The sequence below is a fragment of the Drosophila erecta genome, unplaced genomic scaffold, assembly GCF_003286155.1.
Source record: "Drosophila erecta strain 14021-0224.00,06,07 unplaced genomic scaffold, DereRS2 tig00000000-arrow-pilon, whole genome shotgun sequence".
NCBI classification, from domain to species: domain Eukaryota; kingdom Metazoa; phylum Arthropoda; class Insecta; order Diptera; family Drosophilidae; genus Drosophila; species Drosophila erecta.
Window position 1 is genome coordinate 18,547,131 of NW_020825194.1, and position 23,090 is coordinate 18,570,220.

The 23,090-nt window shown below is 44.5% G+C and overlaps 3 protein-coding genes across 11 annotated transcripts in view; 1 reads left to right on the forward strand and 2 right to left on the reverse strand.

Moving 5' to 3' along the window:
- The first annotated feature begins 22 nt into the window (after nt 1–22).
- On the forward strand, nt 23–5,519 carry LOC6552862 (activin receptor type-2B). Its single transcript, XM_001979911.3, has 6 exons — nt 23–505; nt 2,179–2,364; nt 2,437–2,613; nt 3,568–3,713; nt 3,777–4,592; nt 4,651–5,519. Exons 1-6 carry the CDS (start codon nt 460–462, stop codon nt 4,828–4,830), a joined length of 1,551 nt encoding a protein of 516 aa, XP_001979947.1. The 5' UTR covers nt 23–459; the 3' UTR covers nt 4,831–5,519.
- A 1,303-nt stretch (nt 5,520–6,822) lies between these two features.
- On the reverse strand, nt 6,823–15,974 carry LOC6552861 (serine-aspartate repeat-containing protein F). The gene is made up of 8 exons (XM_026983965.1): nt 15,716–15,974; nt 15,476–15,615; nt 10,020–10,088; nt 9,634–9,960; nt 8,931–8,988; nt 8,579–8,650; nt 7,981–8,517; nt 6,823–7,921 (listed from the first exon to the last, which is right to left on the reverse strand). The coding sequence occupies exons 3-8, from the start codon at nt 10,026–10,028 to the stop codon at nt 7,794–7,796; spliced, it is 1,131 nt and encodes a 376-aa protein (XP_026839766.1). The 5' UTR covers nt 10,029–10,088; nt 15,476–15,615; nt 15,716–15,974; the 3' UTR covers nt 6,823–7,793.
- A 1,456-nt stretch (nt 15,975–17,430) lies between these two features.
- The window catches only part of LOC6552859, a 30,549-nt gene continuing 24,889 nt past the window's right edge, over nt 17,431–23,090 (reverse strand). For 7 of the 9 annotated variants that reach the window (XM_015154285.2, XM_015154286.2, XM_026978601.1 and 4 more), the window contains 2 exons: nt 20,915–21,101; nt 17,431–20,780 (listed from right to left, as the gene is read on the reverse strand). In XM_015154285.2, coding sequence (XP_015009771.1) covers nt 17,975–20,780; nt 20,915–21,101 — 2,993 coding nt within the window. In that variant the 3' untranslated portion in view covers nt 17,431–17,974. Of the gene's footprint in view, nt 20,781–20,914; nt 21,102–21,296; nt 21,479–21,987; nt 22,300–23,090 lie in introns of those variants that run through there. The other 2 variants (XM_026978609.1, XM_026978622.1) reach the window with 2 other exon arrangements.

A 23,090-nucleotide genomic window follows, 5' to 3' on the forward strand; every position in this document is an offset into this window, starting at 1 on the left:
CCAGCCCTGGTCCCTGGTTGAGGTTATCGGCTATCGGCCATCGCTATCGCCGCCCCGTCGCGACAAAAAAAAATGTAATCGAACCGAAAGACGTGCTCGCATAAAAATCGCTTCAAAACAGGCCCGCAGACCTGTAAAAATCGCAAAAGTGCTGCGCGCAAACACTTTTTCATCTGTGCCGCTCAACTTACGATCGAGTCGCGGCGAAAAGTCAAGGAAAATCCGCGGAAATGCGCATGCAAACGGCGTGTGGCCAGCAAAATCGCTGCCAAGGCACCGCACACACACTCGGCCGCCCACACATACACACTTAGAAAAGTGCGAAGACAACAGGAACTCTGTGCCAAAATAATAATACCAGTACCCAGTACTCCACTCCACCTGTCCCCCAAAACATATAAATATTCGCGTTACGTATACGCAACGAGTGCTGTAAACAAGTTGGCCTAAGCGATAACAATGCCCAAATACGATCTGCTTTATCTAACGGCGCAGCTAACGCTGGGTATGTATTGCACTGCGAGTGTGTGGGTGCATACTTATTGGCGCCTTAATTCCCAGTAGCTATACTTACTATATTATCTATACTATATTTTGTCTTTGCTTCCCGACTCCTACTTTCCGCTGTAATGTAAGCCGCCTTCGATTTATAACCACTCGTGCATGTATTTTGATGCATTCAGCGTAATGCTATTACTTTATTAATATCACATGGCGCTCGAAACGTACATTTAGGGTGTATTGGTTTTGTGATAGCTTTGTCCATTGTTAGAGCCCAGTTATTTTCCGTTTATCTCGTGGTTGTCATTAGCCAACAGAACAGAAAATCTCAAATTTTAATATATTAGCTATAACGAATGCAAACGCTGGTTATAAAATGTATCTGTGAAGTAAATACGCATCCACAAGATACTCAATTAAAGCCCCAACAATATATTTTAAAAGTGTAGTTAAAAATCGAGAGAATTATTAAATTGGATATAAGGAATACGTTGAACCCCAAGTGCTTACTCGGTATTAATCGATCGGATATCTAATTCCCAATCTTGATCCATGTGTGTACACCACACATTGAGCATTTCTTTGAATGGATTTTGCTGCATTAGGAACTTGTTGTATAGCAGGTTCTGGTTTCTCCCACCCTTTTGCTCCACCGCCCTCCCTCCCTCTCGTTCGCTCGCGATATCCCTCTCTCTTTCTGTAGCGCAGTGCGCTCTCTTCCCTGTTGCTGTTGTTGTTGTTTCTGCTGCTGCTGTTTCCTTTTTCCGCACAAGCGCCACTTTAAACCCATCCCTTTCTGTGTGCATAATGTGCCTGCTTATGTATCTACTTTACTATAAAGCATGCACGCTTACGAGCACACACACATAGCCAGCGATCCGATTACCTAAAGGACAGTGGGGCAAAATGTGTGGCAAAGGATCAAATACAGTTTGCTCATCCAGTGCATGTATTCATTATAAGTAACGTTTTCAAAGAGATAATTTTTTGTAGTATATATTTTATCCCACATATTATTGTTAAGCAGACGTTAAAATATAGAAATTTAGTACAAATGCATTTACTTTTCTTTATACCTTTAAGAAGTTAATTATCACTTAAATTCCCATCAACAGAAAATTATATTTAAATGATGATCTAATCTGGGATCGAATTATAGTATGTAATCAGATTTTCTAGAGGCCTTTCACCATGTGCAGGCCCACTGTGCACTGCATATCCGTGCATTGGGGCCATGCCCACTCAAAGGCTGGTGTGTGGCCAGTGGGGCTAATTCCGTGCCCAAATGGGGTGGCTTTCAATGGCAGAGGCCCCAGCTTAGGACGCTACTCCTGCTGCTGGGCATGCGATATGTGTACAAAGAATAGCGCCCGCAAAGAGCTCGCCCAGTGCCCTCCCTTTCAGCCTTATTCCCCAAATGGGCTCGACTTTATTTGCCCACCCTTTGAGCACTTCCAACCGATAATTCCGTTAACTTTGATCTTTCACCAGGTTTATGCATTGGGAAATGTGATTAATATTGTTATTTTGAAAGGCTTTACTTCTGGGGAAGATCACTTGTTTTAGGGCTTTCAAATGCTAGTACTTTTAATATAGATCTTTTGTTCGAAGCTTGTTTTATTTTACTATCATAATCTTGACAGAATATTAATCTATATTTCCGTTGTCATCCTTTAGTCTGCTGCCTAGTTGGAATCCACGGATCTATCCTGCCCGGAGGTCCCGGGATCATAGAATGCGAGCACTTCGACGAGAAGATGTGCAACACAACCCAGCAATGTGAAACACGGATAGAGCACTGTAACATGGAGGCGGATAAGTTTCCCAGCTGCTATGTCCTTTGGTCGGTCAACGAGACAACGGGTGAGCCGGGCAGAAGATGAGGCTTTTTCCGGCATACTAATTGATTTGGTTTCTCGTTTTCCGTCCCCTTAGGCGTCCTGCGAATCAAGATGAAGGGCTGCTTCACGGACATGCACGAGTGCAATCAGACGGAGTGCGTGACCAGTGCGGAGCCACGGCAGGGAAACATCAACTTCTGCTGCTGCAAGGGATCGCGCTGCAATTCCAACCAGAAATATATTAAAAGCACCACAGAGGCAACCACACAAGGTGGGTTCGCATCCGAATCCGAATTCGGATTCATATTCAGATTCGGTTTAACGTTTGCTGCTGCTGGGGATTTGTCTTTGGAGTGTTTACCCCAATTTTGTTATTTTTTCGTTTGCATATATTTTTTGTTTGTTTTTGTTATTTCGTTTTTTTTATTGCATCTTCAAGTTGCAAAAAGAGGGCGTAGGCTTCGCCTACAAATCCCACTCCTGGCATCCGAGGCAGCGTTTTTCGTGTTAACGAACTCTTGACGCGAAGTGGCGCCCGCTCCCCCATCATTTTCTGCATCCCCAGCCTCCAGCAACCCCCTTTTGGAGCCGCATGTGTTGCAATTTCTGCCCTCCTGTGCACGTTCGCTGGTTCGTTTTTATTTTTATAGTAAGGTACTTCTTAAGCGTTCGGGTATAATGCGTTCGCTTCGAAGGATGTGACTGAAAGAGGCAGTTTTTTGGTAGAAATCCAGTTTTACTCACTCCTACTTAGGAAGGCTCCTGATTATAATAGAGTTCTATTAGATTACTCCACACTTTTTTTAATGAAATTTAATTGGCGTGCAACCTTAACCTGCTGCAAAGGCATAGAGTAGCTGTTATCTAATACCAGGTATAGCAGAGTCGAGTGACTTCATTTTAGCATCCTTTCTTGTTTTTATTTTTGGGGTGTCGCTGCTGCCTTTGACTTCGAAGCCCTGTGCTGCTAGGGCGTCTTTTGTGCCCTGCTCTTTGTTGTTTTGTTCTTGGGCCTAGCTCGCTTTTATCTCGAAACAAAATGAGGGGAAAAAGAGATGCGAAATTGGGGGCGAACTTTCGTTTTTTGGTTTTCGTTTTGCCTTTCATAGCAACCCCAGCAGCTGCAGGTGCATGCCGCCACTCGAGATGTTGTTCACCTGTGGCAAGGCAGCGTTTAAAGCCCTCTTTAATGTTCGTTCCCGTGTGTGTCCTTGTATCGTTGCAGTGCCCAAGGAGAAGACGCAGGACGGCAGCAATTTGATATACATCTACATTGGCACATCCGTCTTCAGCGTGCTCATGGTCATCGTTGGCATGGGCCTGCTTCTCTACCGACGCCGCAAGCAGGCGCACTTTAACGAGATTCCAACGGTACGTATCTGTGTGATGTTGCCGCGAATACAAATTTTAATTATGCCCAATTAAACCCTTTAGCACGAGGCTGAGATCACAAACTCCTCGCCATTGCTGAGCAACCGTCCCATTCAGCTGCTGGAACAGAAGGCCAGTGGTAGATTTGGTGATGTGTGGCAAGCGAAGCTTAACAATCAGGATGTGGCCGTCAAGATCTTCCGCATGCAGGAAAAAGAATCGTGGACGACGGAGCACAATATCTACAAGCTCCCGCGCATGCGCCACCCGAACATCCTCGAGTTTCTGGGCGTAGAGAAGCACATGGACAAGCCGGAGTATTGGCTGATATCCACCTACCAGCATAACGGATCGCTGTGCGACTACCTCAAATCGCACACAATTTCCTGGCCAGAACTTTGCCGCATCGCCGAGTCCATGGCCAATGGACTGGCACATCTGCACGAGGAGATTCCGGGCTCAAAGACCGATGGGCTAAAGCCATCCATAGCTCACCGAGACTTCAAGTCCAAGAACGTGCTGCTTAAAAGCGATCTGACGGCCTGCATTGCTGACTTTGGGTTGGCCATGATATTCCAGCCTGGCAAGCCCTGCGGCGATACACACGGTCAAGTGGGCACTCGTCGTTATATGGCCCCTGAGGTGCTTGAGGGTGCCATAAATTTCAATAGAGACGCTTTCTTACGTATAGACGTATACGCATGCGGCTTAGTTCTCTGGGAAATGGTGTCACGGTGTGACTTTGCCGGACCCGTCGGTGAGTTCCAGTTGCCCTTTGAGGCCGAGCTGGGCCAGAGGCCGACGCTGGACGAAGTTCAGGAGAGTGTGGTAATGAAAAAGCTGCGACCGCGTCTGCTCAACTCCTGGCGCGCCCATCCGGTGAGTGTGACTTAAGATAATATGTTTAATCCATGAAATAACTTTTACCATTTTACAGGGACTGAATGTATTCTGCGACACAATGGAGGAGTGCTGGGATCACGACGCCGAGGCCCGTCTCAGCTCTTCGTGCGTGATGGAACGCTTTGCGCAGCTGAACAAGTATCCCTCTACCCAGTTGCTGATCAAGAACCACACCAACATTGACGACGCCAAGGAATCTACGAATTGCTTATAGAAGCGGTACTAAGCCACAGAACAGCCAGCGGCTCTGTGGCTCTGCAACAAATCAGCTGAAGCTTTTCGCTTGCTAGTGGAAAGTTGAACGTTGGTCGTAAGAAGTTTCGTTTGTAGTTTAATAGTTTGTAGTACCATCATCAGCAGCTATAGGGAGGGTTGATACATAAGAAAGAAGTCGTTGAATAGCTAAGGGAAATGCTAACAAAAAAAACCTTCAAGCTTAAGTAGACAACGATATTTTTGTTTTTTCTTTGTTCAAATCATAAGTCGACCCATTCGAAAAGACCCTGTTGGAAAAGAGTGGAAACATACACTAAGCAACGTTGAAAAAGGAGCATTAGAAGTGACGCCATGTTACTCATCCGACATTGACTTCATTGACTGATAACCATACATAGTTCTATATAAATCATGCATATAACGTACAATTTGTTTTGCCCTCTGGCAGTAGTCTGTGTGCATATGTAAGCTGTTGAAAATTATCGTCAAGCCTTTTAAATATAATTTGATTTGTACGTTATCGAATGCCTTCATATAGTAGTAGTTTTATATTTAAAGTTAATTTCAATATATTTTAAAAGTTTTAAGTTTACTTTTTAGTTGTAACGTTTTTATTTCGCGCTCAAACGTGCAAGCGTTTTAATGTTGTATTTTAAATAAAAATACTTAAACTCCATCCTAACCATATAATTTTATATTATTTAGCTTGTTTTATTCTCATTTCAATTATTATTTTTAAAACGTAGTGCCAACGACCCTCAGAAAGCGCGTAATATCGCGTAAGCATAATAAATGTGTAATTATGTAATTGTATTCTAATTCTACTGGACAGTACAAGCAACACCTGAAGTTTTCAAAGGAAAGTTTCTTTTTAACAAGAATCTAACTTAAGCGCATACACATTATAAAATATAAACTATACTCTTTATATACACACACACACACGCATAGGCATACGGAACACACGCAGTCTAGCAGGTTTATATGAAGCACACGCTGCGTCTCATCGTCAGCATTAATTCTAAAAATCAAAGTTAATATTCAAACCACGAGGTATGCACACACTGTAAGAAAGTTAGAGCTAAACACAATGAGTAAGTATGTTAAACATTGTTAAACGGATAGTCTTTAATGTCTTATAATGTTAGCCAAACCAGATGAATGTCGATCTATAGTTATTTAAGAGAGTCTTGGCAAAATGTATTATCTGTCGGGTTATTTGAAATTTTTTTGCGCAGCATCTGTTGGCATCAATGGCTAAGCATCTGAAACACTTCTGGATTATCAGTTAAGATATCAACTAAACACGATACACAACACAGAACAAAACAAACAAAGCTTCATTACCTGATTTTTTTGAGCAACTTACAACAAAAATAGTTTATTACGCAAAAACAAAACAAAACAAAACAAAACAACATAATCTTAATAATAGAACGAATTTTGTTATGCTGTATTTAATTTGTATAGTTTCCATTGGTGCTGAAACATCATTACGACGAAAATAATGATTATGAAGATAATAAGGAACGGATTCAAAAACAACCAGTATTTAAAGAGCGAAGGAAAAATGAAATATTTAATCAAAGTAGTTTGTTACATATCAGATTGCTAAAGTGGATAGTCGAAGATAATATTAATAGATTATTTCAAAACGATGCGCAGAGAAATTTTTATAGCATTATACAAGGCAATAAGGAGCCAACAGCAATTTTGGTATATTTTTGAACGCAATTCATAAGTAAAAGAAAGAAAACGAGTTTATAAACAGTAAATTCATAAAAAAATCTTTTTAAAACACCCCATTTTCAAATATCATCAGCAAAGTTTTATAAAAACCAAAATGCGAAAAACATATACGAGATGATAGCAAGTCATGTTAAGAGTTTATGATATAAAAAGATCTTTGATAATAACGGATTTAAAATAAAAATGAAACTGTTTGATAAACAATTCTTCACCGGTTCTTCCTTAATAAAAATCCATTCTATTCCAGCTTTCTTGCCACTTTTATTACAATTGTCTTCCGTAAACATTCAGACCTTCTGGATTATATAATTCAACAATACAGTTAGGAAAACTTATCCAAGAGCTACACATATCAGATACAAATATTTATATGAATAATATTAAATATAAGGTTTATTACTGGGGGAGTTTTTAGAGTTTGTCCCTGATTAACTTATACAACAGAATCGAACGAATATATAGACTCTAGTACAGGCCTAATTGATACAAAATATATCTATTTACAATCTTCTACGTAGTTTGTGACTTTGGACCATTTCAGTTGTAGTTCTACGATCGTTCGTTCCTCCTCTGTCTGTTTTATAGACTTATCAGACTTATCCTTGGCTCTGTAACTCGCTTTCTATATCCTGGGGAAAAAATCGATCTCTATCAAATGCAAAAATGTAAAGCATTCCGAGTCCTGTGCGTTCTGAATGGGTGTCTTACTAAAATATATACTTGTAAATCTATGTAAATCTATATTGATTCGGCTTCGCATGCCGCGTGAGTGTATAATCACCACCTAATCCTTGTAAGCCATGTTCAGCTTACTGTATCGAGTATATCTTTATTGGGCTCTGTGGCTGTATCTAGGCTAAACATGTACAATATGTAGTATAAATAGGTATTGATGTATATTAAGTACTTATTGAGTTTGTACGATATGTTTGTCCTAGGGAGAAAACTTTGCAAGTGAAGATACAAGATACGAGATACGAGAGTATGCAGTTAGGGACGGTTTCTAGGTTCGTAAAGCGATCGTACTAGTGGAAAAACTAGCCGGCAAAGGGTGGAGTGTGTTTATATAGTTATACAAGAATATATAGAGGTCCCTGTGCAGCAGGTAAGAAATCAAACTCCATTCCATAACAAATCGCCAGCATTGTCCACTGCAAAATAATTTCTGCACAGTGTCGGATTGAGTATATACGAGTATACGAGTATATGGAGTTAATAGGTCTCATCTGACCCACCACCGGATACGCCGCACTTGGAGCGCAGGATGGCCGCCAGGCGTTGGGTGAGCGGTTCTGTCGGGGATTCGGAGTCGCTGCAGGAGGCGGAGGGTATTTTGTTGCCTGAAACGTGGAAATGTGCGAGGTCAATATACGGATATATCGTTTAATCACTCATTTACCATTGCTGACGTCCAGGTCCGCAGCTGTGTTTTCCTTCAGGCCAAAGTTAAGGCTCACGGGCACAATATCGTCCTCCTCCTCCAGGAGCAAACTGGAGTAGGAATGTGTGGTGTTGTCGCTGCGTCCTCCTCCGCCGCTCGATGAATTCCTTGAGGATCCAGAATCGTTGTGGGAATGGGAGTGCGAGTGGGTATGGGAATGGTGGGCGTGAGCTGCCAGAGCAGCTGGATCCTGACCTGCATCGTCGATGGGCAAGTCGAAGTCATCGCCACTGCTGCTGCTCTCCTCCTCGCCATCCATCACATCCACGTTGTCAATCTCATCATCGCCCCATCCATTATCCTCCTCCTCGGAACAATTGTTGCTGCTCTCGCTGCCATCGCCATCTGCATCCGCATCCCCATCCCCATCCACGTCTGCATCTCCTGCTTCGTCCCCGTCCACATCCGCCTCCACATCCGATGCATGCAGATCCAAAGCCAAGTCGGGCGATGAAGATTTATTGTAGTTCTCATCGCTGTCGCTGGACGTGGCCACTGGGGCAACGAGATAAGTATTAATTGACTGACCGACCACGCTGTTCATCTGCTCACTCACCTGCCCGCAACTTATCCAGGATGAGGGGATAGAATTCTTTGGCCGTCGCGTTGTCGGGCTCGTATTGCAGTACTGCATTGTGAAAGTTGTATCAAAAGGTGTTGATGCATTTAAAAATGATATATACATTGAATAGGTTTAACTATATTGCATTTAAGACTCTCTTTCAGACGCTTGTGGAAACACAAATAATAACAAAGTATAAAAATACCAGGAACATTTGATGAAACCAGAAGGCACTTCATTTATTTAAGCTGATTTCCCTGTCATATGCGAACAAAAAAGTGGTAATTGCAGAAGCACTCGGAAGCACGGTGACATACTTTGGAAGCTGATTTAGTATTCTACTCACTCAATTTGCAATATTTCAATGCCTTTTTGTAGTCCTTTAGCATCACGGCGGACAGGAACTGCAGGAGAATCAAGAAACGCACAATATAATACAATACACGTTTAAGGGAATGCCAACAAATCCCCTTCAGATTCTCATAACATCTGAACAACAAAGGGCTTATATACAAGTATCGGCCCACATTGTGGGTAGGACAAAAAAGTTGACTCTGCTGAAAGTTGAATGCGCTCGAAAGCAATTTATTAGCAATCAATAAGCTGGCCAAGTGCGCTCGGTGCCGTAATCCTTCCGAAAGGACTTTAACTTAAATCCGCAATCTCCGCTGGCAGCTCAGCAATTTGCATTTGCATAAGCTCCCCTCAAGGATCCACATTGTTTTTGGCGCTGAGCAACAAATGGGAACTGTGTCACACTTAATTCGAATGTATTTCTCTTAGCATAGCAGCAAAGATGAAAAAATATGGCAATTATCAGCACTACTTCGACATCTTAAGTTAAAATGTTGTTTTTTAAACGTTCCCAACACTCCCACTTATCCACCTAATTGATAAGCTGGAATAGCTGCCGCCCTAATGCATATTCACCCCTAAAAACTCGCTCGAGCGGAAGTGGAAGCTAAAACTCTGGCTGTTTGCATAGCAGCTTCAGCTGGCTCGCTTGGTGGCCAGTTTAGAAGGACTCGGTTGGCCTGGAATGCTTTTACCTCGGCGAGAAACTCAGTGGGCGCGGATATGCTCTCGTCGGCATCTGTGTACTCGGACAGGCTTTGGCTGAGGTCCTCGCTGGAAGCGGAAGTGGGCAGACCGGAAGCGGAAGCTGCGGCTGCGGCGGCAGCCCCGTTCATTATGTTTATGTTGTTAGCTGTGGCCATCAGGGCTGCACCTGCTCCAGTTGTTGCCGCTGTGGTGGCCGAGGTGGTGGCAGGCGCACCTGCCCCGCTTAGGCCATTATCGTTGTCCATGTGGCCATTGCTGCTGTTGGGCCTAACCGCATAGACGCCATTGCCATTCGACTTGTCCATGTAGAGGAGCTGCAAGAAGTGATTTAAATGCATGTCCTGAGGTACGCAGCTCTCCCCGAAATACTCACGTTTGACATGATCTCCGATAGAAATTTCAAAATTGTGCAATCTTCAATTTACCATTTTCACTGCCTTGTCTGAAATGGCAATTAGGGGAAGTGAATAAATTTGAATTTCAGTTGATCTAGATCGGAAGAGGCCGCAGTGCAGCAGTGCTATCGATTTCGATGCTTATCCGTAATTGGATTGCCCCACCTTCGACCTTCAGTTTCTATGCAAGTTGGTAAGACAAAAAGCAGGCAACAAAGAGCGTTGGAAATTCGTTAAATGTCAAATGCTAATTTCGCTTCACGCGGATGAGCGCAGACACTCGCAAGCCAGCTAACCCTAAAGATAATTTTAGCCCAACGGCACTGGATGAAAATTACAGGCTACTTTTGAAATCATGTTATTTTAATGTTAATTTAATGAGGCCCTATATATGGGGCTTGTTTAGAGTTCCAAATATTCTTTTGATAAAGTATAACTATAAAGTTGAAACTCTACACTAAAATAATGATACAATTTAGTTAAAGGTTTAATTTTTTTTGTTAAGTCTTAAGATTCTATATTTGGTAATAATAATAACAGATTAAACGCACATATTTTTATCAGTATTTCTATGTTTTCTGGCAGTGCACTTCTTGCACAAGAAGCGAAATTCAATGAAGCGGTTGATAGGGGTTTTGGGGGGCATATCGCCGGCGGCTTCTCCTTTCGGCCAACTAGTTGAATAGGCCAACTCGACACGCGAACATACGGGTATGTGCCGGCTGCGAAAGCCAAGTGCGAAGAGGGCAAATGAGCGGAATTGTTGGCGTTCTTTGCTGGGAACGGGCCTTTAATTGGCGAGCGACATGCACCACGCCTCGAGGTATGCAATGAATTTTTGGTTATTTATGCAGCATTTGCAGACAGCCATCGAAGTGCGAGTGTGTGTGCGTGAGTATCTCTGTGTGCTTGGTTGTGTGTTTCGGCTGTCTGCCTTTCAATAATTGAAAGCGCTCGCAGTCAAGGACTTGGGGTCGTCACTAAAAACAATAAATTCGCTTTAATGCTCGACAGGCGAATGATTTAGTTATGAGGCTGGTTTCTGGTGTGCACAGAAAAAACAGTGAATTACAAATTAATAACAAAATATGACAATTACATCGCTAAAAGGAAAATGCTTAAGCTTCTAATTTGTATTCTAGAAGACAAGTTTGTAAATAATTTGTTTATCAGCAAGAAAAATGTTTTTCCGGTGTATTTCTATTGCGGCTGTAAAATCAATACCCGTAATTGAAATAATAATAACCATCTTGCGACGTGCTGAAGCCAAAACTGAACGGACATGGCTTGTTTACTGCTCCAAATGGCCCTTAATTGTGTTATATAGCCAGTGCATTGAATCCTAATTGCTGGCTACCCGTCTCTGTCACCCGGTGACGTGCTTTCTCTTTCTGTCTCTGCAAACAACACGTCAGTCAATTGTCTGCGATTTGTTTGCTCGTCGGTTGATCCTTTCTGGCATTTCCAAATGTCAGACATGTCTGGCTCATCCTGTCACGCAAACTCAATCGGAGGACTGCAGCCATATTCCCAATCGTACGGATATCTGTATTTTTTGCTTTTGCTAATTTTCAGCCCAGACTTTTACAAGGTTGCAAAAAGAGACATGTTGCTCGTTGGGGGAACTGTTTTGGAAAAAGCTTTTAAAAGTACTTTGCGACTACTCAACATGTGCCACAATTCTCATGACAGCTTTAGTTTTACTCTTTTGCGAAAAACCCCTTACTTTTCCGGTCCTAAGCACTAACTTATTCAGTGGAGCTCAATTAACACGAGTGGAAAAACTAATTTCGAAACAAGTTTCCTTCCGAGTAATTCAGCGCTTCGAAACTTCTTAAAGCTGTTATAAACTAAAGTTTCGCATGTGTCAGATTCGAGATTTTCCATTTCGCCATTCAAAGCAACTAAAGAAACAAGGAAAATAGTACGGTTGAATTTAAAACAAATGCCAGGTTCCGCTGGAAGGAGTGCTTATTTAATATGTATAATTAATGTATTAATCTAAATTTATTAATACAAAAATTGCATTTATCTTCTTTTAAAGCGGACTATTTGGTACGACAACTATAAATTATTGCCATTACGCTATCGATAAATTATGGCTATAATGATGGCCCACTGAAATGTTTCAATTAGTTTTTGTAAGCCGCAATTTGTGTGATTTTAAGAACAGCTGCCAATGACGTTGTAAGAAATTTAATAGGAAAACTTTGTCTACGATGAGACCACAAACAGGTGCTGGCTACGTACTCAAATCATTTTCATTTGCATAATTAAAATGTCTGCGGGCAATTGAATTTCCATGCCATAGCTGGCAGTACCTGACTTTAACTGGCAACCAACCCCTTTGGTTTGGGCCAAATGTAGAGTCGGCGAACCGGAAAGTTATGTACATATGTGAGGCACATGTGCCACATAGTGAGTGTGTGTGTGTGTGTGTATGGGGTAAATGCGTCATGGGGTCAGATGGCGGCCACAGTGCAGTAAAATTGCATAAAAAGCCATTGCCGTTACTGCAATTCGGTTGTCCAGTTTGAAAATGCGCCGAATAATTTATAACAAACACTTAAATGCGACTGCGATACCAATTTCCCCAGCTAGGCCCATACGAATGTTTGCCAAATTGCCGGCCTGTTGGGGCTTATTTGAGCCAAAACAACATGCAATATGTAGTCGAATCCCATCGCCTGCCAACGACTAACTAACCGAGCAACCGAAGGAGCTGACACTACCGAGCCCAAGGTCCTTGCCACTGGCCAGTCACAACACAAGCCGTTAATGAGTTTTCCGCTTAATACATTTTTTAGCCGGCAAATAGTGCCGGCGAGCCCATCTGGCCAGGCCCATGGATGCAGAGCAAAAAATTGTATGGGTAGAGCTCTGTATTAACACTTTTTGCACACCTAAGCTTTCATTTCGGCGTATTTAAACTCCAAACTCCCTTAATGTTACCTTCACATATGGTATCCATTTAGATTTGAAGTAAGTAAGGAGTTGGTAACAAAATTGGCCAGCTGCTTCTCGTATTAATTAATAAATTGATGAGTATGTGTTTGATAACCCTGTGTAAATGCTGCACCTAAAGTATGGGAATAATTTACAATTTTTATAGCCTGAAAACCTGAAGAATAAAGTCTGTTTTCGTTCTGTGGAGTCGCCTGGCAAAATGTTGTCAATAAAAGCCGAATTTATGATAGAGTATAAATATGTTTGTGTGACAGCGCAGTCAAACGACTTAGAAAACTGCAATAACAATTCTTTGTAAATATTTTGCTCCTTTGGCTGAAAGCGTCCAGTCCTTGAAAGGACGTGGGCCAAATTGCATGATTATAATGATCGCCCTAAAAACGTTGTTATCGCTATTGCTGCTATTGCAATTACGTTTGCTGCTCTTTGAGCGGCTGCCAAGCGTTGGCCATTTAACTGGCTTTTTTCTCGTTGCCAAATATTATGGTAACAGTGTTCAAAACGTACCTTTCGTATGCCTTGGCTGCTAAATGCATATTCATCGGAACTTTGGCTCTTCCAATCAAAGTAAAGTAAAATTGGCTTTAGGAATTCAAAGAAATCTAAAAATATGAGCAATGGATGTCGAGCAAATTCAATGAACTTTGCCTAGTAGTCTCATAAAATGAAGGTCGATTGAATTGACAACCCATAACATCAAATATGCCAAAACTTTCCCAACTTTCCCAGGAAACTTGTGCTAGAAAAACCAAAAGTAGTTTAATAATCGCCAGGGAAATCTTCTTGATGGCCAAAATTTCAAGTGTCTACTTAAATGGAAACAAACACATCCCCATTTAAGGCCACGTATTTTGGGTGCGAAGCTCGTCTCATATTTTATCGCTCCTTAGGTATTATAATATGGCAAAGAAAAACTTTCTGTAGACCGAGAAACTTGTCTATAGAAAGTTTAATTTGCTGCCACCCACGAACAAAACGCCCAAGGACGGACATTTGGGTGGTTCGCTGTGGTCATTGGCTTTGTATGAATTACAATCGATACTTGGCGGATGGGGGATGGTTATCTATTCGTCTGTGTCTAAGCCGAATATGGTTTAGATCGCCACCGAAGCGGCAAATAAGCAATTATGCTCTGTGTGTTACTTTTGCCGTACGCAGCATAACTTTGAGTGGCAGCCATACGCGGCGTATGCGCAATATTTTCCATTTGTCTGTGGCTTTGCCATAACAATGCGGCTTTTCTCTGGAATTGTTCGCATTGTATTGCAAGGGTTTTTGTTTGTCGACCCTGCATTATACCTAAACAGGAATTTATACATATATGCGTATATGCGAGGTGCACATACACACGTTCAGGCACTCTGCCTTTCAGATGCTTTCTAGCCTCCACTCGGCAGCCTGTCTTGGGCCATTCATACACTCATTCACTCATACACTGACTCGCCCAAGTGGTAATTAAAATTATAGCAACAATGCGACGGCTTCTTGGCCAAGAAAGTGATGAAGAGGATGAAAAAGCCGCTGGCTGACACAGAAAGCGAAGCGGAAACGCTGTCGTTTGCTGGTGTTTGTGCAGCACACACGCTAACAAGTTGCGGCTGCTTACATATTTGCTAGGAAAAGGACACACAGGACCTACACAGACTGCTTTGACTGCTTGCAATATTTATGAGTGCCCGCCAACTCGACCCAAAGACGCTGGTGACAAGCCGAGAAGAGACCGAAACAAAAACCAGTGGAGTGATTGTCACATACCGGGAAAATACTATATGCACAAAGTCACCAGTCTGCAGAGTTTGCTGCTTTAAGTCTTACAACAAATTATTTCTCAACTTTTGGACTTTATGTTTATTGATCTCAAGCTGCAATGGATGCGTCCTTCACAATTCAACGCATTTTCAAAGTTAAATTAGTAGGAAACTTGGAAATACAGGGTTCATATTTTATTTCTTCTATTCAACGTCTTCGGAAGATAGATTATCTATGAGGATCTTCTCCAATAACCCCAATTGTCATTATTAATATGGGTCTTACAGTGACCAAAATAATATATGGCCGCGTACCGCAAAAGCTAACCTAATGAAAAGCTAGATTTCATCGTAATTTAACACGTTTCTGTTGTAAAACAGGATTTAAGTGTTTGGCTTACAAATATGTCACATGGAGTCCCAAATGGTTGAGCTCCGCATTGCGAGGTGAGAATTTAGATGGGCCTCGAGATGATCGTTTAGCACATCATTAAAAATGTGTTGCTGGGCAGAAAGTTTCGAGTACTCGGCACTCTGGGGTGGCACACGTTGCCGCTCTCGAGTGGCAGAAATACATAATTAAAATATACAAAAATCCCGCACAGAAGAGCACACAATTCCCGCCAAGGACGAAGGTTAATGCCTGGTTTCGTGGCGGGGATGTGGGGTGAAAGCTGGCATCAATTTCACTGGCCTGCTGACAGAGCAACTTCACGTACCTTCAATTATTTACGGTGTGCGGTGTCCCGTCCACCTGCGTAATGCATTTACAGCCTCTCGGATTTTTCGCAGCTGTGGAACAGGCAAGTCCCAGGATGAATTAGCACTGAGTCCCAGGACTTTCAGCGAATCAAAGATTCTGCGGCGTGGGTATAAACTAATTAACGTGTGTTTGCCCTGGCTTCTACGCAGTTGAAGCTGCAAAAATGCTTCCAAGTGTTTTCTTTGCACAAACTTACACACACAACACACGTCCTTCGATTTTGGCTCACTGGTTACGCGCTAACATTAAATTTTCATTCATTCAGATGCACTATTGTTCTGCATGCACTTAAACGACGAGCAGTATGTTTTACTTTCTGAATACTTTCTTGCAGCGGAAAATGGAAACGTTTTTCACTTCGGTGAAAGGAAATTCGTTCCGCTATTTTGCGTCGCAGTTTCGCTTAATTAACAAAGTCGACGACTGAACGAAATGTCCTTTTTATACACACTTGTTCGCTTTTACCTTGCCCAAGTGAAGCTTTCGGCTCTCTCCCGCTCTCTTTGGCCAGCTTTCTCTCTGAGCGCGCTTGCTCTCCCTTTTTCTAATACCCTGTAAGCAGTGAGGGGTATGATGTAGGTACTATAAGAGGCTCAACTTTAGATTCTAGAAAATATATTTCTCTGTTTTCAGCTAGAATTATACATTGATACAAGTTAATAATTTTTCAAACATATTTTTGCTAACTTAGTAGATATAACGTTATTATGTATTACATTTTACAAAACTATTTCGTAGTATTTTTGTAATTTTTATGGTATTTTAAATATTGTTAGCCTTTTATTTAAAAGCTCGGCTCTTACAAAGCTCCCTCTCTCGCTCTCCTTTTTTCTCTCTCTGTAACGCGGTGTTACAGCAGAGAAACAAAACAAACAACAGAGCGGAGCGGATACGGAAATGGTGCAGGCCAAAGACTGATGGCCGACTGATTGTGGCCATGTTGTCTGCCCTCCGTTTCTGTGTGTGTGTGTGTGGGTTTGTGAAAGTATAGATCTGCCAGTGTGTGTGTGGGTGTTCGTGCAACGCGAGTGGCAAGCCAGCTGGGAAAAATACTATGCAGCGCGTACGCATCCTGTGCGGAGCGAGAGATTTTTGCGGCCCATTGAGTGTGAATTAAGAGATGCCGGCTTAGTGCGAATCCATGCTTATACATTTATGGTTTTCCTTTTTTTGCCCCTCAGCTACACGGCATATATGGATCCATGTATGCCCCCGAGTGGCGGATGCTGGTGGCAGCCCAATGAGGATGGATGCTGGGTATTGGGCACTCCTATGGGGTTTCCGCATTTCGCTTTTCAGCATTTTTGTGGCATACTTTTGGGGGAGGAATCTCCCTGCTATTGGTGCAGCAATATCATTTTTAATCTGAATATTAAATATTGTGATGAATGCCAACAGCAAAGAATGCCTTGTTGAGCTGTTGGAAAATATGTTCCTGGCTTGTCCTTCAGCTATGCAACTTGTACTTTTGCAACATATCAAAAAGGTCAAGAGATGAATGGTACAATATTTTTTGTTTAGGCACTAGTATGCATTAAAATTGCTCCATAAACTTCCATTACAATTTCCGAATTTTTGCAGCCAGCATTAATCCCTAAGCGGCCATTAGATTGCCAGCAGAAAAGAGAGCTACAAACTTTTCACTTTTTCCACTTCCCATTTCCATTGCTCAAGTGAAAGCGCGAAAAAGTCATTCCAGCCGGCAGAAATGCAAAGTTGCATTTGTTTCCGAAAAAAGGGAAATTTACGTTGGCAGTTTCAATCCCGTTTTGCGTGTTGCAGGGGATTCCGCACGATTTCCTGTTCGCCACGGACACTTTGCCCTTCCGCAAGTCCTGCCACATCGCCCGCACACACCAAACACCACGTCCTTCGCACGTGGCAAATGAAAACAGGTCTGACTTTGCTTATATATAAAAAAATTTATTGCGTTTAACTTTGTGGGGTGAGGAGCGGAGAATGAACGAGTTTTTCATGCTTAGCGGCATGGCAGAGGTGGGATTCTTAGTGCTAAATGGGGTGTTCCTAGAGTTCCTAGGGCGTCGGATGAATCGCGTTGATATGTCAGCTGCTTGGTTTGTTGGTATCGACTTAGGATCTACACTTAAACGCTAGCGATATGTTGATTTGGTTGCTTGCAATCGTTTCACAAATGTACAATTAGTCGCTGAAACCGAAGACTACAGAGATAATACAAGTAATCCGAAGTGATCTTGAGACCTCTGATGTTTTCACTGTCCAATTTCAGTTTCTAAAACTTCAAAGGCCCAAGGTATCTGCTCGAATATCTTAAGCATAACATTAGAATACCGATAACTAGTTCATACTCATTTTATCCTTTCATTTAGTATGCATTGGATGAGCTTATAGACTAAGCAAAAATTAAGGATTTCGATTCTGTTCGAAATTCAAATCTTTCGAATCTTTCGAGTGCAATATGTGTCGTTTGCATGGCCTAGCAATTCATGTAGTTGGGCGCCTCCTCCTCTGCCTTGGACTCCTTTTCCGGAGCAACGTCGCCCACATTCTGGTAGACCTCGGCCTGGACCTCGATGCTGCCCACCTGGGGACAGGGGACTGGGATCTGCTTGGGCTTGAAGGAGCTGCAGCCGCTGGCGGAGCTGCTCTTGGTCAGCTTGCCGTAGATGATGTTCGATCGCTCGTTCAGCTTAATGGGCTGCAGGGTGACTCCGTTTTGGTTTTGGTAGTGCTGTGTCTCCGCCTGCTCCTTGGCCTCCATGATGGTGTTCAGGTAGTTGCTGCTCTGGGAGCCAACCAGCGGCTGGCTCCCGTACACGGGTATGTTCGATGGGAACATCTGGTAGTGCTCGGATCCCGTGGGACTGGTGGGTGTGTTTAGGCGCTGGCAACTGGACATGGGCGAGGGGAAGACGATCTGATGACGCTCATCACCGGGCGTGGAGCTGGGCGTAAAGACGGGTCTTGGTGTCGGTGGCACCAAGTAGTTGTCCATCGTCCGGCAGTGGGGAAAGCGACGATCCTCGTGATCTGAGTGCGTGCCCGAATCTCCCAGCGAGGCACCGCTGCAATTGCTGCCGGTGCTCAGTCTGCCGGATGAAGAGCTCGAGCTGGACACGCTTTGCAGGCTCAGCGAACTGATGGGACGTCCTGCTACCGCGCTGGAGCTGACGCCTCCGGCGGACTTGAAGCTGCAGCTGGTGGCTATCGATGACTTGGTCTCGTCCAGCAGACTGTCGTTTCCACCAGGGGTCTTGGATCGCAAGAAGAACTTCTTGATCCGCTCGAAGGGTGTTTCGCGCTTCAGATGAGACTTCACCTGCTCCTGGATGCGCTCGTACTCGCGTCGCAGCTGATCGATCTGGTCCTGCTTCTCCCTGAAGCTCTGCTGCACATCGTTGCGATGCTTCCAGCGTTCCACCAGCACTTCCACATCCCGAATGGAGAGCACGTTGTTCTTGAAATCGTGCATAATCTCGGCCAGCTCATCGTCGGCATTGGACCTTGTGTGACTGGCGGCGGAAGCGTCGCTGGCACTGCGCTTCAGTGTTCCATATCCGGGCTGTTTGTTGGTGCAGCGGCTCATGCGGAGGGGCTCCTCCACGGGTCGATTGGAGGGCTGGAACAAGTAGTTGCCATCATCCTGGGCCACCGGCACATTGGAGGGCTGCAACACGTAGTCGTTGCCCAGTTGGTTTTCCAAAAGTTGCGAGCACTCTTGGCTGAATTTGTCGGTCTGATAGAGTGGCGCCGCATCCACCTCGTCCAGGGATTTGCTCTGGTTCTTGAGCTCCTTTGGCTGCTGGTTCTGCTCTTTGGACTGATAGTAGGGAGGCTCGTTGATCCTCAATTCGTTGGTGGTCTTTTCCGGACCGGGCTGGCTGCCAGCCTCGGGCAGTTTCTTCTCAGATTCCACCTTCTTTTCGAACACGGAAGCCTGCAGGTTTTCGTCCTCGGTTTCCACACTTATGTAGTTGAGATTCGAGATAGCAAGGGTTTCCGTTTTGGGCCTCACTTCAGGTGTATTCTCCCGCTCCGATCCACTGGACATCTCCATGTACTCCGCCGTGGGCAGTTCCTTCGGAGGCTTGCTGGTCTTTCCGGCCTTGCTCGGATTGGCTTCAATCACCACATTGGCACTGGGCTTGGGGCAGCTCTCGCCTGGCGGAGTCACTCCCTTGAAGTAGTGGTACATGGTGGTCAGTTCGTGGAACTCTGCGAAGCTGACGATGTTCTGTGCCAACTTGTGATGGCCTTCCTGTTCGGCTAACTCGGCCGGAGTGCGTCCGGCGCAGTTTCTCACTCCGCAGGCGGTGTCGCCACCTGGACACTCCATCAGCTGGATGCACAGGCGATTCAGGCCCCATCTGGCGGCGAAGTGCAGCAGCGTGGGGTACTCCTCTGGACTGGATTCCAGCCGGGTGAAGAAGTGTGGCTGGCGCTCGCTGGGACCACTCAGCAGGTGGAAGTTGGGCGGCATGTTGCGCTGGAAGCACTGCAGCAAGTGCTGATCGAGGGCATCCCGCTCCACGGGCCCAATTCCCAGGGCATGGCACATGAACTCAATTGGCGAGTCCTCGATCCGCAGCAGCTGCTCCAGTTCCCGCAGGCGACTCTCGCACTTGATGGGCCTGGCACCCAGGCTCTTGTTGTTCTTCTCGATGCGGATCTCGATCATGGTGGAGATCTCCATGCAGGCCTCCGGGATATTGAACTGCAGGGTGTAGGGATTGCGGCACTTGAAGTTGCGCAGTTCGATCAGCTCACCGGACTTCTCCACCAAGAGCTTGAGGGTGTCGTTCTTCTCCAGCGGTTCCGCCAGCAGAGCGACCACCTTGTTCTGGCCCAGCTTCACCTTCTTGGGCAGCACAGTGAATCCCTCCGTGCAGCTGGAGAAGCTGCGCGAGAGACCACTGCCTCCTCCGCCGGAGCTATCCTGGCACGGAGGGCGCTGGCACAACGCGCGTCCCAGGATATCGGTGGCTATGCCCAGTATATTGCTGATCTGCACCTGGTCATTGTCGCGCACCACACACCGCCGCCACTTGTAGTAACTGGGCAGCGCCGACTTGTGCATCTCCTTCACCTTGTCCTCGCTCACATCCAACAAAATGGCCAGGACCTTCTCGACGCGAATGATGGCCGATAGCTGGGTCATCAGAAAGCTGTGTGGGAGGGCCAGTAGGGCGGGGCAGAGGATCACAATCTGCAAGGCTGTGTTCTGGTACTTGTGGGCGATCTCCTCGCTGAAGGGACCATCGTCAATTTTGATGTGCAGAAAACTGAAAAGGATAAAGGAGGCCACATAAATATTAGTTGGTCAAATGTACACATAGGCTCATTGCAATTTTCAATGAATGAACTTAAAATTCTATCTAACTTTCTATCGAACTTCTATCATTATTGATCAACTCACTTGAATGGCTTCCGTCCGCGCTGTTTGGTGATCTTGTCGAAGTGGTTCTTCAGGAAAGTGGCCCTTAAATAGGCGCGCTCGCTGTGCTTGGCGGTGATGATCAGGATGTCGTCCATGTTGTAGCCGGGGGAGCCCAGGAATCCGGATGCACTCGATCCAGTCGTGTTGTTCACGTTGCCGCAGTTGTCTGCAAAATGAGCGAAAAGATCGTGGGACGGTCAGTGAAAACGACTCGAAAACTCGATTGACTCCGCCTCAGAGGAGTTGCTGATAAGGAAGCAATGGCCCAAGACGACCCCTGAATAATCTCCATTCCCTTGTACGAAAACACATACACATATTTACATAGAATGTCTGTGTCTGTGATAAATAATGTGCTTACTTAGGATTTGATCAACTTGATTTGTGACCTCTTCAAACAGACCCAACTCCCGGAACACTTTTCTTTGACTGCGCCTCGGGAAATTTGACTTCTTGGCCCGTTCAAGCGCCGCTTTTCTCCAATGCGCGATAGTCAAGGACTCAATGGGAAAGTGATTGCATGCCTAAGTGAGGCACTGTGTCACGTGGATCAAAAATGTTTCTTATCTCAGCGCAGCAGGTTTTTAAAAATGGTTTTCACTCAGGTGCGCGAAGCAGAAGTAGGGTTCCTTTCGTCAGTTTCTCAACACATTTCACTCTCACTCACAATCTCAAGTTCCAAGGTATTATCTTTTGATTAGTCATGAATCTTGCTCAACACTTAAAACATTCCGAAATAATGCCAGGAATCTAACACAGTTTCCACACACCGACATTCCGCAGTGGCAATCTCTGGGCGACTGGTCGAAGACACATAGTTGGATTTGGATTTAGTGGAAGGAAAACAAGAGATCTCCAGATGGAACTGAATAAAACAAGATAAATTACGCGAGGGGGGCATATTTTCCCGTCCGCCCGTTCTAGCCAAATAAATTAGGCCGGACTAATCAGTTGTTGTCCCAGCGACATTTTCCCCGCTTCAGCTTCAGGTTGCCCCATAAATTCAGTCACGTTTAGCGCATTTAAATAAATCTCCTCGCAGCGAAACTTACAAGAACTCCAGCGATGATGTTGCACACACGCACATGCAAAGGAGGAGGACAAGGCGATGCTATCTCCTGGCCAAACCGAAATCCACTGTTGCATTTGCCAGAATCTGAACTTCTTGACACCCACAAATGGCGGCGACGTCAGCAGAAGTATCTCTATCTGTATTTTGCTCTTTCCTCCTGTCGCCCAGCACACTTTGCTTTTCGGTTCTCTGTTTTTCCTGCCCGACTCTGCCATGTCTTACCCAGATATGTACGAGTGTACGAGCATGTCTTCCCTGCCCTGCAGCTGGTGCTCATTATAAGGCGAAGGAGCAGGCACTGGAGCTGGAGCTCCACTCCATACTGCTCTATACATGGCGTGGAATAACAAAAACAAGAGGGGCCGCTGATGTATTTCGCTTCGTTTCGTTTCAGCCCTCCTTCATATGCAAAATATTGTCAAATTTTATTTGATGCCCCCCAAAAACGACCCCTGCGACAATATAATTAAGTGGAACTGTGGGTAGTTTGCGAAAGCTCTGCGCTGGCCCTTTTCCATGATTAATTGCTGTGACCGAATAAAGTTTATCCTGTCCGCAGGCACAGAAAAAAATGCTGGACAATTTTAAATATTAAAATACGTGTAAGGTGGGGATTTGGTTTCTTAGCGCCCTGACAGCATTAAAACCAATTCAAAAGGCAGCACTGCTAATATTTTTACAAAATTTGAAATTTTGATCCGGCAAACCACAAGTAGATTTCAGATGTATTTGATTACCAGCAAACGTGGCTAACTTTTGTTCTGAGTTCCTCGCTCCTCCGCCGACTTTGGCCTTAATGGCTTTTGTTTCATTTCAGTTTGCCAACTTTGATTTTGTGACTGAAGTGGAGGAGCAGGAGGAGCGGGAGGAGCGGGAGGAGCGGGAGGAGCTGGAGGAGCAGGAGGCTGTCGCTGCATTGAAATTTATTTCTCAATTACATGGCAGACGACAGTTTTGCGACAGCAGCGCGGCTGTTGAAAATTGCAGCGAGCAGGGAAGCTGAATGGAAAAGCGCAGTCTGACATTGAGTTGCCCCGTGGACTATATATTCCGGAATAACTGGGGGTGAGGGAACATCTGGTA

What these genes read in the sequence shown, in the direction of transcription:
- LOC6552862 (XM_001979911.3), top strand. Translation starts at nt 460, where the DNA reads ATGCCCAAATACGATCTGCTTTATCTAACGGCGCAGCTAACGCTGG. An exon ending in GTCGGTCAACGAGACAACGG is followed by an intron (nt 2,365 to 2,436) that starts GTGAGCCGGGCA and finishes CCGTCCCCTTAG; the next exon opens with GCGTCCTGCGAATCAAGATG. An exon ending in CACAGAGGCAACCACACAAG is followed by an intron (nt 2,614 to 3,567) that starts GTGGGTTCGCAT and finishes GTATCGTTGCAG; the next exon opens with TGCCCAAGGAGAAGACGCAG.
- LOC6552861 (XM_026983965.1), bottom strand. An exon ending in CCACTGAGTTTCTCGCCGAG is followed by an intron (nt 8,989 to 9,633) that starts GTAAAAGCATTC and finishes ATTCTCCTGCAG; the next exon opens with TTCCTGTCCGCCGTGATGCT. An exon ending in ATTGAAATATTGCAAATTGA is followed by an intron (nt 8,651 to 8,930) that starts GTGAGTAGAATA and finishes TTCACAATGCAG; the next exon opens with TACTGCAATACGAGCCCGAC.